This window comes from Oratosquilla oratoria, chromosome 20 (assembly GCF_046742065.1).
Source record: "Oratosquilla oratoria isolate Oo_2021 chromosome 20, ASM4674206v1, whole genome shotgun sequence".
NCBI classification, from domain to species: domain Eukaryota; kingdom Metazoa; phylum Arthropoda; class Malacostraca; order Stomatopoda; family Squillidae; genus Oratosquilla; species Oratosquilla oratoria.
In genome coordinates, this window is record NC_134796.1 from 49947540 (window position 1) to 49963478 (window position 15939).

Here is a 15939-nt window from a genome sequence, read left to right on the forward strand (position 1 = left end):
GCGTCTATGTGTACGCAGTCATTCCTGGCACATTAGTGGCCTGCCTGGCCGCAGTGGTTCCGGAGTGGCCGGGGACTTTTTCTGTGGAACTGTGAGTCTCTTGTCTCCTTTCTCTTCCGCCGCCCGTTCTAATTCCCGAAATTATTCAGCGTAGTCTTCCCTCTGCCTTCCCCTGACGCGCATTCCCAACCTCACTCCCCTTTCTTTTAACGCCTCTTCTGTCACTCCTACTTCTCTCTCCATGTTTCTATAGTTTCTTCTATCTTTTTATTTGTTTATTTATTTTTTTGTCTCGTTACTTTCCCCTATTCCTCTCTATTCCCCCTACCATTGGCCTATGTTTCTCTTGTTCTAGCCTCTCCCCAGCTCTCGTTCCGTCACCCCTATTCCTCCATACAACGTTGTTCCCTGGCTCTTTGTGCCTCTCCTTCCCTCAAGTGATTTAATTTCCCCCTCCCTCCACTTTGCTGTCGCTTCCATAATTTTCGCTTCCCTGGTGCTCAGAGGCCAAACAAAGTCTCCCTTTGACCATAGATCCTGCTCTCTTTTCTCCTCTTTTTCCTCTTTCCTCTCTTCTCCCTTCTCTTGTTCTTGTAAACATTACTCTCTTGTTATTCTTTCCCGCTTCCGTCGTTCGTCCTTTCTTCCAATCTTTATCCCTCGTATTTTCTTTTATCATTTCCTTCTTATTTCTAGCGTCGGTTCTGCATCCAGGGTTTCCAGTAGTCACCTTACTTTTTTCATTTTTAGCTCAAATTCGTTTTTTTTCCCTAAGTTGTGACTTCTTGTGACCATCGTGCCAAGTTCCCTAACCATTATCTCCCTGTTGCTCCACGTGATCACATCAATTTATGCCCTCGCGGGAGTGGCTGTAGACATATCAAGCCGACTACAGATAACGCCGTTATAAAGGTTACCCCAGTTGAGAAGTGTGTGAGGCTGAATCAAGCCTTGGTCTCCCTGTCTCTTATCGCAGTATATACTTCTATTGAGGCATATAACCTTAAAGAGAAAGTGACGATGTCCACCCACACCTTCTCCGATTAACCACGTCATTCTGAATGTAGGCGTTCGTCTGTTTAAGGTCACTCGTCCCTGAGAGCTTCTCCGTTGCTCGGGTCAGTCCATCCCACCTACAGCAGCTTCCCGAGCCAAAGGGATTTGTTGCCGAAGTCGAAAGTTTCTGTGCAAGCGGAGCCTTCGTATGGGAGCAAGACCAGAACCCTTCCCCGAGCTCAGTCTGGAGGACGGGGTGTTGTGGTAGGGATGCTCTGCTATTCCCTGTTGCCGATAACGCGATAATTTGATGTCGTCCCTTGGGGCACTGCCGGCTGCTTTTTGTTTACGACTTTTTTAACCTTGTTTCCAGCAGCTGATGTGTCAGCAGTTTTGCGTAGAGGACAGCTGGCGACAGGATAAGTGGCTAACTGTGTTCAGTATGGTAGTATTTTTTTTACCTAAAACATTGTGCCCTGGTGTTGCATTCGCTTAGTTGTGGGTACGAATCCCGAACTCCTCTCTAATTCCCGGCAGTGACTGTCACCTGCCCCAGAATCCTAAACACACAGGGCAAAGGTGACAGCTTCTGCCTAGCACCTTCTGGCGTGGGATCCTCACCACCTGAATAGTGTAATTGAACTTTGTCGCCATCATGGAATGTTCCCTGATCAAGATCTATTTCTGTATATGAGAATGACGTTACAAGGGGTTTGGTCCTTGGGGGAATCTGAACAAAACTGTGTAAATAGCTAAGCCTCCTCTACCTTTTATTTCAGACTAATGTGTCATTTTTGCCCCACCACTGCGTTTTATGTATGTGCATGTGGAAACGCGTTGGCTGAGCGGGTTAGGGCGTCGTTACATGCGGCGAAGGTCGAGGGGATGGTGGTTCGAACCCTGCCACTGGCGAATTTGAACCAAGGGCATGGTTTATTCAATTCCACGTTGCAAAGTCCTCTGTGAGGGGCACCGTCCTAGCCTTCCGATAGGGAGGAGTTTGTGACGTTAAGCCATATCATCATGTATGTGTGTATGTATGTCATGTATGTATGTAGATATGTATATTACCTTTGCTCGGCTCCTTACACTGTACTCTGGATTTGCAATACGATGACACTTCCCTACTGATGCATTTTCGCTCTTCCAACATTCCAAGATTTCTTGCTCACCTGAATGTGTTTTATTCTCTCTCTCTCTCTCTCTCTCTCTATATATATATATATATATATATATATATATATATATATATATATATATATAATATGATATGATATATCTATGTTTATTTATTCATGTATCCCTTTATGAATTCATTATTTCTTTGATTGACTTGTCTATTTATTGGCTTCTCGAGTTATTCTTTTATTGATAACCTCTTTGTTTACCTGCTTATCTAATTATATATCTATTTATTTATCCATTCTATCTTTTTATAATTTATTTGTTTGTGTATTTATTCATTAATTAATTTAGTTATGATTATATTTCCTGTCTCACTATGGTAGGAAGCAGGTGTAGGCTCCAAACTGTCTTACGGTAAAGGGTTCATAGGGCCAGCTTGGGGGAGCATGCCGACAGGAGACCTTTTATTCCATATCTAGGTCGGATGCAAAAAAAAAAAAAAAAAAAAAATCATATTAATAATGAATAAAAACTATAATAATGTAAATAACAAATAAAATACATAAATAAATGCATAGGTATAGTTGAAAAACAAACAAACAGGTAAATAGTAAATGATAATAAATTGACATATAACTAATAATAAATGAAAATCAGACAAATTATACATACATATACCAAGGCTTTTTCCCCCTTCCAAGGAAGGTAGCCAAAAAGGGAAAGGCATAAAAACACTCCCACCCATTTCATCCCTAAATACACTCCACACCCCTCCCACCCTTCCTCTCATCTGAGCACCTCCTGGATGACGGGTCATCCCTGCACCCTGCCCACCGCCCTGGGTCAGAAGCAGTGTCGCAAGACACAGTACATCCACAGCAAGGCCGCTTCATTTAATCGGCGACCCCCCCTCTCCGTCCCCCTTTGCATATAAGGAGAGGACGGGGAGAAATCCCTTCGGGCTGCGTCAAAATTTACTCGCACATACTACCCCACCCCCCCGCCCATTCCTCCTCATGCAGTCACAACATCATCCATATACAACCATTCTCCACTCACCTCTGTCTTCCGTCCTCTCCCTTCCTTCCTCAACAGACATTCCCCTCTTCCCCAAAGCCCCCTTCACCCCATCCATCCACCTCATCCTAGGACGTCCCCTCATGTTCACTCCCTCCACATCTGCCTTCCATACCTCTTTTACTAGTCTTTCTTCACTCATTCTTTCCATGTGTCCAAACCATCCTAATATTCTTTCATCAACCCTCTCCCAAATCCTTTTTCACCCCTGTTCTCCTCATCACCTCCTCATTTCTCACTCTATCTAGCCTAGTAACCCCCACCATACTTCTCAGACACCTCATCTCAAACACATTCAAACTCCTTCTCTCTTCTTCTCTTATGTTCCACGTTTCTGCCCCATACAGTGCTGTATGGGGCAGAAACAAATAGTATAACATAAATTATAATCTTCGTGGGAGCGGTCACAAGTTCTGGCTATATATATCTATATACCAAGGGCTTTTTCCCCCTTATAAGGGAGGTAGCCAAGTCAAAGGCATTCCACTCCCACTTACAATCCTTGCTTCCTTCTTATCTTAGCTCCTTTTGGATGAAGGGTCGTCTCTGTTTCCTGGCCGCTGAGCGCGTCGGAGCAATGCAGCAATGGCGTAATGCAGCAAGTTGTGACACATCTTATTCTCTCGCCTCCTTCCCTCGCTCCGCCCCCCATCTCCCGCATTGTCGTTGAAAGGCAGTTCATGTTCTCGTGTGCATGTGGGTTGTTTGCGTCTTGTCTTTTAACTCGTGGAAGATTTCGTGGTGGTTTTTGTGGCTGGATGTCTCTTAAAACTAAAATTCTGCCGGAATTTTAGACGTGTAATGTCGGTGAATACACTATTTCATAGTTTGTTCCAGCTGTTTCAGAAACTCTTCAAGCTAAGGATCACGTCAGTCCCTATCAGAACATATATCTACTATTGCAGGCACGCATTAATATTATATTACTTACTGTTATGTTCTTTGTTGTTTATGAAACATATGTTTACTAACACTTCCTTTATAAATAAAAGAAACATAAGAGAACATAAGGATGGAGGAGACTGTAAGAGACCATAAGGCCTACACTAGGTAGTTCCATGTCCCTCACCACCTATCATACCTATCCTAAAGTTCTCATCTTCTCTTAAAACAGTCAATTGCTTCAGCGCTCACTACATAGTTACTAAGTCCATTCCATTCGTTAACCACTGTCTTGTAAACCAGTTTTTGCCTATTTCCTTCTTAATCCAAAAATTGTCCAATTTAAACCCATTATTACAAGTCCTATTGTGCTGTCTTGATATCCTCACCTGCTGTCTCAATATGGATTACAGTTTATAGAAATGTATATTCACCAACGGAGATATATTCATATAGCCAAGTCAAATCGTGTATTGAGTTTTGAGTACAAATGCTAATTTGTATCTACAGGGGTTTGTAGAACATGCACTGAGATTTTACATATCATACAAGTGGATGTGACTGCATGTAACAAACAAGTTTCAACAGAAGACTGATTACTTTTGACCTTTTTTCACTCTTCGTCAAAAACATTACGTCGTTTTATTTGAAGTCTTTGAAATTGTCGTAGGCAGCATTTGATTAAGTAACAAAAAATGATAATTCGTTCTTTTTTGCATTCAAAATTGGAGAAGTTTTGATTTTTCATCATTATTGTATTCACCTGTGTTTATACACACACGATTAATAAGGTGTATGCGTTAGAAAAAAAACGGTAGAAGTAAAAAACGGAGCTCTTACAGATTCTAGATTAGAAAGTTATGGTAAGTCTAATATTTATCAATCAATTTGTTGATATACCTATAATATTAATTTATTAATCATTTAGTTGTAAATATACGTTGAAACCAATTTATATGTAATTATGTATATAGTGTATATATATATTATATATATATAACGTGTGTGTGTATATATGTGTGTGTGTGTGTGTGTGTATGTATATTTATGTGTGTGTGTGTGTATGTATATTTGTGTGTGTGTGTGTGTGTGTATATGTATATTTGTGTGTGTGTGTGTGTGTGTGTGTGCGTGTGTGTACACCTATCTGGTTGGAGGTATGTTATTGTAGTTGCCCGAGATGTCTATCATAAGAGACGCCGTGTGAGGGCGGAGACTTTATTAGTTCATCTTATTACATCTTGGTGTACTTGAAAAGGCCGTAACAAGCGCCGTACTAAGAAGGCTCCGTCCTCACATTACGTTTCTTTTGGTAAGAGTGAATTGGATTTCATTAGCCGCTGTTTACGCTTCACAAGTCCTCCTAGGTATATGAGTTTTAACTGTCGTTATTTTATTATTTTTGTAGTGTTTTCACAATGTTTCTGTTTAGATTTATATTTCATTTCCACCTCATTGTCCTGATTGTTTTTTCTCAGAATGTGAATATTTTCATTTTTTCAGATAACAACAATTGCTATCGTACCTTATTTGCCAGAAAAATAACACAGATAAGCATGCAAGCTTACAGGCAAGAAAAACAGACAAGAGGAAGACAAACAGACAAGCGAAACAGACAGAGAAACAGACAAAAAGACATACAAAAACGAACAGACAAACAGACAAGAGAAACAGACAAACCAGACAAAAATAAACACAGACAAGGGAAACAGACAAACAGACAGAGACAAGAAAAGCAGAGAGAAACGGAGGCAGAAAAAGAAGGAGAGGGAGACGGAGGGAGAGGAACAAGGGGAAGAGAGGGAGAGAAAAAAAGTCGGGTCTAGTTAAGAGTCAGGAAAAGTATTACTTTTTCTCTATTTAAAATGTAAGAGGAAGAAAAGGAAAGAAAAAGGAAATCCTTGGTACGTATTTCTGCTGGTCAGGACCCTCGTGCTGTCTGAAGTAAACCCCTTACCAGCGTCCACCACATGTGTCCTGTAATCCCCTCTCCGCCGCCTCCTCTCCAGCGGATTTCCTGTCCATTTTTCCACATCAGTCATACAACTGCATCTAGCGCCGCCTCGCACTAATTTCGACTCGTTTCTCTTCTGTATTTCGGCTGACACTAGGCTCTTTTATTCGACGAAAGGATTTTTTTTTTTCTGTGTTTAAATGCTTTTATCTGTACTTTGTCATCTCGTCACTCATCAGTATTCAGAGACCAGGACGTGCTCCTACAACGAAAAGAACACAAAGAAAAACAAAATTACTTTGGTCGCCGCCTAGCGAGCCAAATGTCTGTCTTGCTTAGCAGGGGAGAAAGGAATAACTGGAAGAAATGGCCAACAAGTAAGAAAAAATGTTGCCAGATAACAGAGGTTTATGACTTGTATCATCAGAGACTAAAGGCAACGAGATGTTAGGCGAAGCGTTGTGGGAAAGCAGGAGAGGAAGAAAATGTGGTGCGTGCAGTGGTCGCTCGTATATTGCAAGAGAAAGAAGAAGAAAGGTGAGGAACAGCGCCAAGAGGCGGTGAGTAGCTGCGGCCGAAGCCGTCACCTTAACCCTACGCCATTAAACTATTAGAGCAGGTAAAATTCACTGCTGGGAATCGGAGAGGCTTGCGAGACTTCCACCACAACTAAGCGAATGCAAGATCAGCATGATTCCAATGATGCTACCAGCGCAAAGAGGGAACTAAGCAAATATTTGAGGAAGCAAGAGGGAGTCAAGTAAAGAAATATTCGCTGGTAAAACGTGAAGAAAATGGTGGTAGGATTTACCTGATGAAGACCTGAGGGCTGGAAAGAGAATAGAGGAATGTTTGACAAAGTAATTAGAAGGTAATTAGAAGACCAATAAAAGATTGGATGTTTCAGAGTAGAACGAAGGTAGAATTTACTTGATAAATTTCTGAGAGAAATTTTAGAAAAAGGGCCGCAGTACTCCGTAATTAAAAGGAAACTGATTATGAAATGGCTATAGCTTTAGATGAATGTTCATTTTTCTTTTATGTAATGTATCCAGTACCGGATTCCAATAGTTCTTCCTCAAACTTCCATTCAATTTGAATATTTGGCAAAATATTACAGACTGGCCGAGAGCACGACAATAAACTCGAAAAGTAGGTCTGCAGTCCAACCTTCTCCTATAAAAGAGTTATTGAAACAAATGTATGAATAAAGTAGAAATTATTTCGTACATAATTACTTTTCAAAAGTTACAAGAGGCTCTAGAGAAATATACGCGGAAAGGGACATCATATTCACATTCCTACATTATAACATTTATTCTGATTTTTCTCCTACGAAAAGACGTCGACAATCTGCTCTCTTTGACACGTCGTTTATTTTATTATTGCTCGCCTTGCAATATTATTTCCTCTGTGTACGTTCTTATTTTCCCATAGCTATCAGTAACACCGCTTCCCGTATTGTCATATGTTGCCATGGCAACATATATGAACCCTTGATTCTAACGAAGAATGTAAGTTATGAATTGGCTTGCATGGCGCCCGACTGTAATTGACATCATTCTTTATCATCCCATACCCTCGTTTCATCTCGCTGATATCGGCTTCATATATACATGCAAGCATCGTGAGCGTGCTTACACACACAGACGTGCATGGACGTACACAAGCATAAACGCACCTGCACAGACGCACATGCACAAATGCACCTAAACAGATACATATGCATAAACGCATCTGTACAGACTCGCATGCATAGACGCACGCGCGCACACACACACACACACACACACACACACACACACACACACACACACACACATATATATAATATATATATATATATATATACAATATATATATAATATTGATTTACTGAGAACAAGCATTATATAATTACACAATATCAAGTATATTGCCAAGTCTCGCCACTGCTGTTCAATTACGGCTAAGCCGTCGTCTTTGATCCTCTGGCGGTCCTGCTGCAGCTGCCTGGGTCCGCTCTTGTGTCCTGGACATAAAAGGAATCTGGGGCGAACCCGCAAGGACGGAGGCAACGTCTCAACGAATTCGCCGACAAGGAACAGCTCAAGTTCTTCGCTCGTGAGTGAGTGAGTGACGGGGCCGCAAGTCAAGAGGAGGAACATCGCGGGACGAGTTTTCTTCTTCGCGCGCGCCGGACGTGCCCCGTCAAGGTCACAGAAACATTTTATTTTATCTTTATTTTAATTTATTTTATTTTTGTTTTTGTTTTAATTTATTTCGTTTTATTTCGTTTCGTTTTATTTCATTTCGTTTTATTTTATTTTATTTTATTTTTTGCGTGGTATGGTTTTGATGGGCTACTTTAAAAGGTGCGCACGCACGCACAAGCACACGCACGGACACGCATACGAACACACACACACACACACACACACACACACACACACACACACACACACACACACACACACACACACACATACGCGCACACACACAGACAGAGAGAGAGAGAGAGAGAAAGAAAGAGAGAGAGAGGCGCAATATTGAAAATCACCCCTGGACACAAGCGCACTCACTTACGGAGTTGCACGAGGCCAAGATATACTGTAGATAGAAGTACTTGCTCACTTTTCATGGCAGCGGTGGAAAAGGGGAACAGGAAAAATGGATACACATTCAGTAGAGGGGGACTGGGGGGGGGAGGTGACAACACTCGTATTTTCCTGTAAGGGGGATGACTATTATTGCCACTTTATTTCTAATTTTTTTTTTCTTGCTGGTCGAGCGGTTTAGAGCGTCGCTATTTGCGGCAGAGGTCGAGGAGACGGCGGTTCAAATGCTGCCGCCAGCGTGCTGGACCAAGGGCAAGGTTCATTGGATTTCATGATAAAAAGTCCTTTGTATGGAGTATCGTCCTAGCCTACTGGAGCTGAGTCAACAACCTTTCCTTGGGATGAATTCCCCACAATTACCACCAGAGGTACAACCTCAGGAATGGTACATACAAGCCAAATTTCTTAGATTAAACATAGATACAAAAGCAAGTGGGATTCCTTTGGAGTAAGGTTAGGAAGTTTAATGTTATCATCCTCTACGTTAACCCATTACCAAACAGAGGTTTCTTCAAGCTGAATAAATTGAAAAATTAAAGTGATATAGGTATTTTTTTTTTCAAGGGATCGTTAAGTTGTCTGAAATCGGTCTTTCTTCAAACTTGAATTGTACTGATTGGGAGTGACATTCTTGTTTCAGCATCAAGGTTTTCTTCTGTATTACTATTTTATGACCTTTTATGGATAATACGACACACAGGGAAAGACCAAGTAAATAAACATGTTTAATCACTTGTCTTACAATCTGCCTCGTAATGGAAGAACCACAAATATGAATGCATCAACATAATTTGTGATTCTGTCCTAATTTACCTCAACTTTTTTTTTCCTCCTAAGAGCTTTGGCAGCAGTGACCTGAGCAATTGTGCTGCAAGAGAAATTTAATCTCCGAAAAAATAATGAAAATATATTCAGCTCGCTCGCCTCTCTACGTATTTAGACTTAAAACTAAAGGCGGCAGTGGAGAAGAGTCTACGGCAGGGGGGTAGAAACTGCGCCACGCTCTCAACATTGTGTCGTCTAGATTCGACCTTTCTCCTCGTTCTTGCACCAAAAGGCAGTCTTGTTAGTCTGAGGATAACCCTTGTAGAAGTCAAAGGTTAAGTCTGTCTCTATATATATCCATTAACGTCTCCATTACATTCTTTAAAGAACATTAAAACAGGAGGAGACTCCAAGGGACCATAAGGCTTATACTAGGCAGTTCCATGTCCATTACCACCTTTTATCCCTATTCATAAATTTATCTAATCTTCTCTTAGAACAATAAATAATTTCAGCGCCCATTGCATGGTTACTAAGTCCGTTTGTTAACCACTCTGTTGGTCAACCAGTTCTCGCCTATTTCCTTCTTAAAACTCGTGCATACTCTGCCGCCAGGTGATCTTAATATTTTAGCTAGAACAAAATCATCAAAGTGTGCCACTTAACCTTTTTACACAGACCCCCGTTGCGTGACCTCAGTGACAATGATAAAGAAAATAATAATTAAGTTGAAGAGCGACCTGCATTTTCCTCATTTTTTTTTCTTCTTCTTTTTCGAGTAATTCCATATGAGACCTGCCGTGTGAGGAAGAAGAAAAACGCTCCACGAGTTTATGCCTTGCCACGCTCCATTTTTCTTTTTCATTAAGAGGAACAGAAAACTTCCCCTCGTTTCATTCGTCTTCCAACTTCAGTCGCAGTAAGAACCGTCGAGTTTTAATCTCTAAATTCAGTCTCATTTTTTCGGTGTGACGGCGCATTAAACCAGTCTCTGGCCAGAGTCTTTTAAGACTTCTCATTTCTCTTCCATCGCGCGGAGGCTTATGCAGGTGATCCAATTGAGGATGTTGCGGACGTTTATGGCATCTTATCCTACATTCGTCATCACTTAGGCTTGACGAGAATCGTCGACAGCAGACATAAGATGATATTAATTTCTTACCTTTTGATGTCTGGAAGTTTGGAGTTAGTGTCTTGTTTTACCTCAGGAAGTTCTGATAACGTGGGGAAGGTTTAGTCCAAGGAGATGTTGATGAATTATATTCCTTCGAATTAGCACTAGTATGTCAAATATATGATAAAACTATTCTAAGTGCATTTTGCTGTAAAAAAAAAGTCTACAAATTTGTTCTCTTAGATTGATCTAGTTTCCTCTTATACGCGAATAAACTGAATTTTTTATTGTTTTGGTTTTAGAAACTGATAAGAAATTAGAACAATTACCTCTACACAAGCAATTATTTTTCATACTGGTTTGGCATCCGCTAGATCGTCTTGTTTGTCTTCCTGTTGCGTTTCCTGTTCTTAAACCATCTCTACTATCCTCTTCCGTATTAAGAAGAAGAAGAAGAAGAAAGAAGCTTACGACAGGAGGCGCTGAATAGTTGTTGCCAAACCCGTCACCTTTGCCCTATTATGCAATTTAGGGATTGTTGGGGCAGGTAATCCAGACAATGCTGGAAATAAAACAGAAGTATGGGACTCGAACCCGCGAATAAGAAGATTCGAGACCTGCACGCTTCCGATAACGCCACCCAGCACATTTCGGTTAAAGAATCACATAAATGATTAATCACGCGCATGTGCAAAACGAGTTCAGATAGACATCACGCCGAAAGATCCATTCGGTCATATTATGCATGAAATAACGAAGCGTACCATGAAAGAGGGTGGTCGGCGCTTGGGGCTGGATCGCTGCCGTGGCCAGCACAAAGGCAGACCACAACAGCTTCCAGGCATGAGGAAGTGTCTGTGTTACACGAGTTCACATTCAAGAGCTCCCCAAACCAGCCTTCGCTCATTATTTTCATCCCAGTTCCGTGTAGAGTCATGGATGGAGTAGATCGTGCTTTTTTTTCTTCTTCTTCTTTAACAGGAAAGTTAGAGATGTGTAAGCATATGCACATGCATATGTGTATATATATATATATATATATATATATATATATATGTGTATATATATATATAATGTGTGTATATGTATATATAATGTGTGTATATGTATATATATATGTGTATATATATATATACTGTGTGTATATGTATATATAATGTGTGTATATGTATATATAATGTGTGTATATGTATATATATGTGTGTATATGTATATATGTGTATATATATTTGTGTATGCATATGTATATATATATATGTGTGTGTGTATATATATATATATAATATGTGTGTATATGTATATATATGTGTGTATATATGTGTGTATATGTATATATATGTGTGTGTATATGTATATGTATGTGTATATATATTTGTGTGTATACATATGTATATATGTATGTGTATGCATATGTATATATGTATATGTACATATGTATGTTTACATACATATATATGTATTGTATATAAGTATATGTATACATATGTATGTATATGTATACATGCAAATGTACAAGCACAGTACATTTGCATATATAAGTATATATATTCATATGCTTAGAGAAACAGTTCAGGAATAAAACTGTAACTAGACACTTGTCTTATTTCCACCTTCCTCATGAATACATATATACATAAACACACACGCACGCATATATATATATATATATATATATATACCTACAGTATATTGTGTATGCATGGACATATGTGTATATATATATATGCATATTCATATTACATACACAGACGCACGCACTTTAGTCGTGCCCAAATTATTTGCCTGCCCACGTACTATTCGCTATAGAATATAAAACTGAATCTATAGTTACGCATTTGACATGGTCATGGACTTCATGCAAGCGGTATGGGCACAATTATTCACGTATTTTGTCAATGTACCTATGAACACAATGTATAAGCCTGAATGCATAGCATAAAAAACGTGTATATAATACTCGCACGTGTTAATTACACGATGACTTTTCTGGCTTCCATCACAAAGGCTAAAATGTTTCAAACGTGATTTACATAAATTCATGTATCGTGCATAAATAGATCTGGATTGAACCCCACGTGTGGCTGGATGATTGGAAGGACGCGTGGCTTTAGTAATTCGTGGGTGGCAGCCTCTGTCCAGGTAAACAATTAATACGAATTCAAATTCAACCGAAATTAGGCACAGGGTTTTTCAAATATTGAACTGAATCTATGAGCCTATTTGAGAGCTCACCATATACCGACAACCGAACAATACTTTGTTCCTATTGCTCTCAAATCAATCTTGCATTCTTCTTGTACAAGGATTTCTTCTCTTGTTTGTTCTCTATTTTTCGTAAACATTTCTTTTTCTTTCGTTGTTTATTTTACGTCCTCCCTGTTTCCAAATACTTCTTGCGAGTTCTGGTTTCGTCTTTGTCTCTGTCTAAGCCTTCCTTTGTTTCTTTAGTTTTCCAATTTCATTCTTTATAACGCTGTGAATACGGAAGGGGATGTTCTTAGTTTGATCCGCAAAGATTGAAGATCGTCAGTATGCGTAGGAGAAGGTACAATCTATCAAAAGTTTCTCCTCGTGCGACTGAAATCACTAGGTGGAAACTATAATAAAAAAAAAAAACCGAAATATTGTGAAGAAAGACATTAATGGTTACTATTTTCTCAGGTCTTTTTGATAATAAATCTTTTCTTCTATGAATCTACAACTGTCTAATGATAGGGCAAGTTGTTAGGATATGGTGATTAACAGTTTAAAAAGTCTTGGTATTTTTTTTTTTTTTTTACAATAAATGGATGTTTATCACAACGAGCAAGGAAGCAAAACTAAAAAGCATTTCGAATTATGAATACGAATACTCCGTAGTTAAGTGAAAATGGCAAAAAGATGGCAATTTTGTCGAGGGTCGGCTGAAAAGTTTGAACTGAGTGAGCCATTACCACGAGGGAGGAAAAGTGAGGAGAGAGGGAAGTAATTTTCGTGGAACCGAGTAGTGACGAGGTGAAAAAAAGGGGAGTGGGGGGAGGCCTGCGCAAATATGATTTTATTTTTTTAGATTATAAGAAAAGTTGGAAAAGAAAATCAAAACATCGAAGAAAGAATAATGAAGAGACTAAAGAAGGCAAGGTGAAAATGGGAGACCAAAGAGGCCAAGGAGATTAAAATAGTAAAAGCAATAATAATGTATATATGAATATATATACAAACATACAAATAGGTATGTAGAATATACTTACACACGCACAAACACACACACACACACACACACACATATATACACGTCTATATATATATATGTATATATATATACATGCATATAAACATATATATATACATATATCATATATACATATATACATAATGTATGAATATACATGAAAATTCAACACGCGCTACAAAAAGGGCCGGAGGAGACATTCGTTGTTGTTGTTTTTTCTGAATAATTCTTTCCGCAAAGCGAAATATTTATTGCACACATTCGTTTTATGTTTTTGAAACCACTAAACTTTTAGACCTATTATCAAATCCATCTTTGTTGAAATTAAGAGGCCATATTTTTGTTGCCAGTTTAATTAAGCAATGTTGCTTTTGTTTGTCATCGCTGGCAGAGAGGAAGATCTGTGCGTGTTATAAGCTCATGCATCCACTCGAGACGAAGTTCCCCCTCCGTTAAATAGTCTTATAACGTCAGCTAAAACAAATTATGTATGTAGTTTAATTACAATAAACAAATAAGTTGATATAAAAATCATATAGACACATGTGTAGTATATATATATATGTATATATATATATGTATATATGTATATATATATGTATATAAATATATGTATATATATATGTATATATATATATATGTATATGTATATAAGGTGGAAAAAGAGAGCCACGGGTCTCGTTCCGAGTTTATTACTGACCGGTTTCGCTTGTAGCTACAAGCGAAACCGGTCAGGAATAAACTCGGAATGAGACCCGTGACTCTCTTTGTCCACCTTTTTCAACTTGTCTCTCTCTCTCTATATATATATATATATATATATATATATATATATATATATATATATATATAATATATATATATATATATTTGAGTCTTTCTACAAGATAAAGTGGGTGGGAAGAGGAAATACTGGAGTCTTAATCTGAGTTTTAATGTTGACAAGTTTCGCTACATGGATCAAATCAGCAGCGATATAATTCAGATATGCCCGGCCATCACGAAACTATAAATGCGAGTCTCTCTGAGCTTGAGCGTAGTTCAGCAGGATGAAATATTATGGAACACTATTTTCTGTTGGTAATAGTGATTCAGTTCTACGTCAGGAAATCCCTTATTCAGGTTTAGGGAGGATGCCTCAAGGCAGGACTTTGGTTGTAGCTGTTTGGGGAATCTCCTTTAGAACGAAGGCCTTTTCTAAATTCTACTCGTGAGTTTGGTTTTCTTTAACGACCGCCAGATATGCGAGCCACTACTGTACCATAACCGGCTCCCGAAAAGTATAGTACCTTTTCTATATTTACCTTATGAAAGTATTGATAGGATTCCCCAAAGCTGAATAAAACCGTCTGGTAATGATGATAAGACCTTCAGAATGCCAGTGTCGAGGCAGCGAAAAGATGGCGAAACGTAGTGTCTTGTCAGTTATTCACAGTAGTTTAAACAAAATCACTCTGGGAATGAACATTTTTAGAAGCTCTGCCATGGGATTCGAACCCTGACCCGTGCTTTTGAACCATCACATGTAGCATGGTTGCTAGCGTCTTGGCCTCGTGATTATGGACGCACAGGTCAGGGTTCGAATCCCATGGCAGAGCTTCTAAAAATGTTCAAACTGTTGACTAATTCGAAATAGAGGCTCTCGATCGCACTGAAATTCATTGTTCATCACATTTGACCTTTTTCATTCGTTTCTCTTTGCCTCTGCTTCAGAACTTTATTATTTTTATATTAATTGTTACCTTGTGCTGTATTTGATCCCACTTTGAATCGAAAGCCTCCCTATTGATATGATTTTCTGTTATAATCTGTTACACGAGTGAAAATTTGTCACTATTGATAGCAGTCTGTTGAATAGAAATGTTCAACACAATATGAACGAGCCAATAAATATTACTCATATGATAAATGTCATGTCTTTTGATTTGTCACCATGAGTGACGGTCAGCTTAAATATACGATATGATATGAAACAGCTGTATGCAAATTGAAAAGGCCAGAGATTAGTACTAACCTATTGGGAACAATATGGCAGATTTAGTTTGTTTTTGGATTGTAACAAATGACCTTACTGAGCCTAACGGAGTGAACTTAAAAAAAGTGGGTGTGAAGATGGTCTCAATATATTAAAGTCCCTTTACGGGTCATCTTCCCTCTTTTGCAGACAAAGTTAGTATTAGAAAAAACTGCAAAAGTACTTCACTGTGTTAAAAGTTGA

General features: G+C 38.9%; 1 protein-coding gene across 1 annotated transcript in view; it reads right to left on the bottom strand.

The window, feature by feature from the left end:
• Positions 1-1274: 1274 nt before the first annotated feature.
• The window catches only part of LOC143036297 (uncharacterized), a 35821-nt gene continuing 21156 nt past the window's right edge, over positions 1275-15939 (bottom strand). Inside the window, exons 6-7 of the mRNA XM_076203546.1 lie at positions 3696-3977; positions 1275-1404 (exon numbers count right to left, since the gene is read on the bottom strand). Coding sequence (XP_076059661.1) covers positions 1275-1404; positions 3696-3977 — 412 coding nt within the window. The remainder of the gene's footprint in view (positions 1405-3695; positions 3978-15939) is intronic.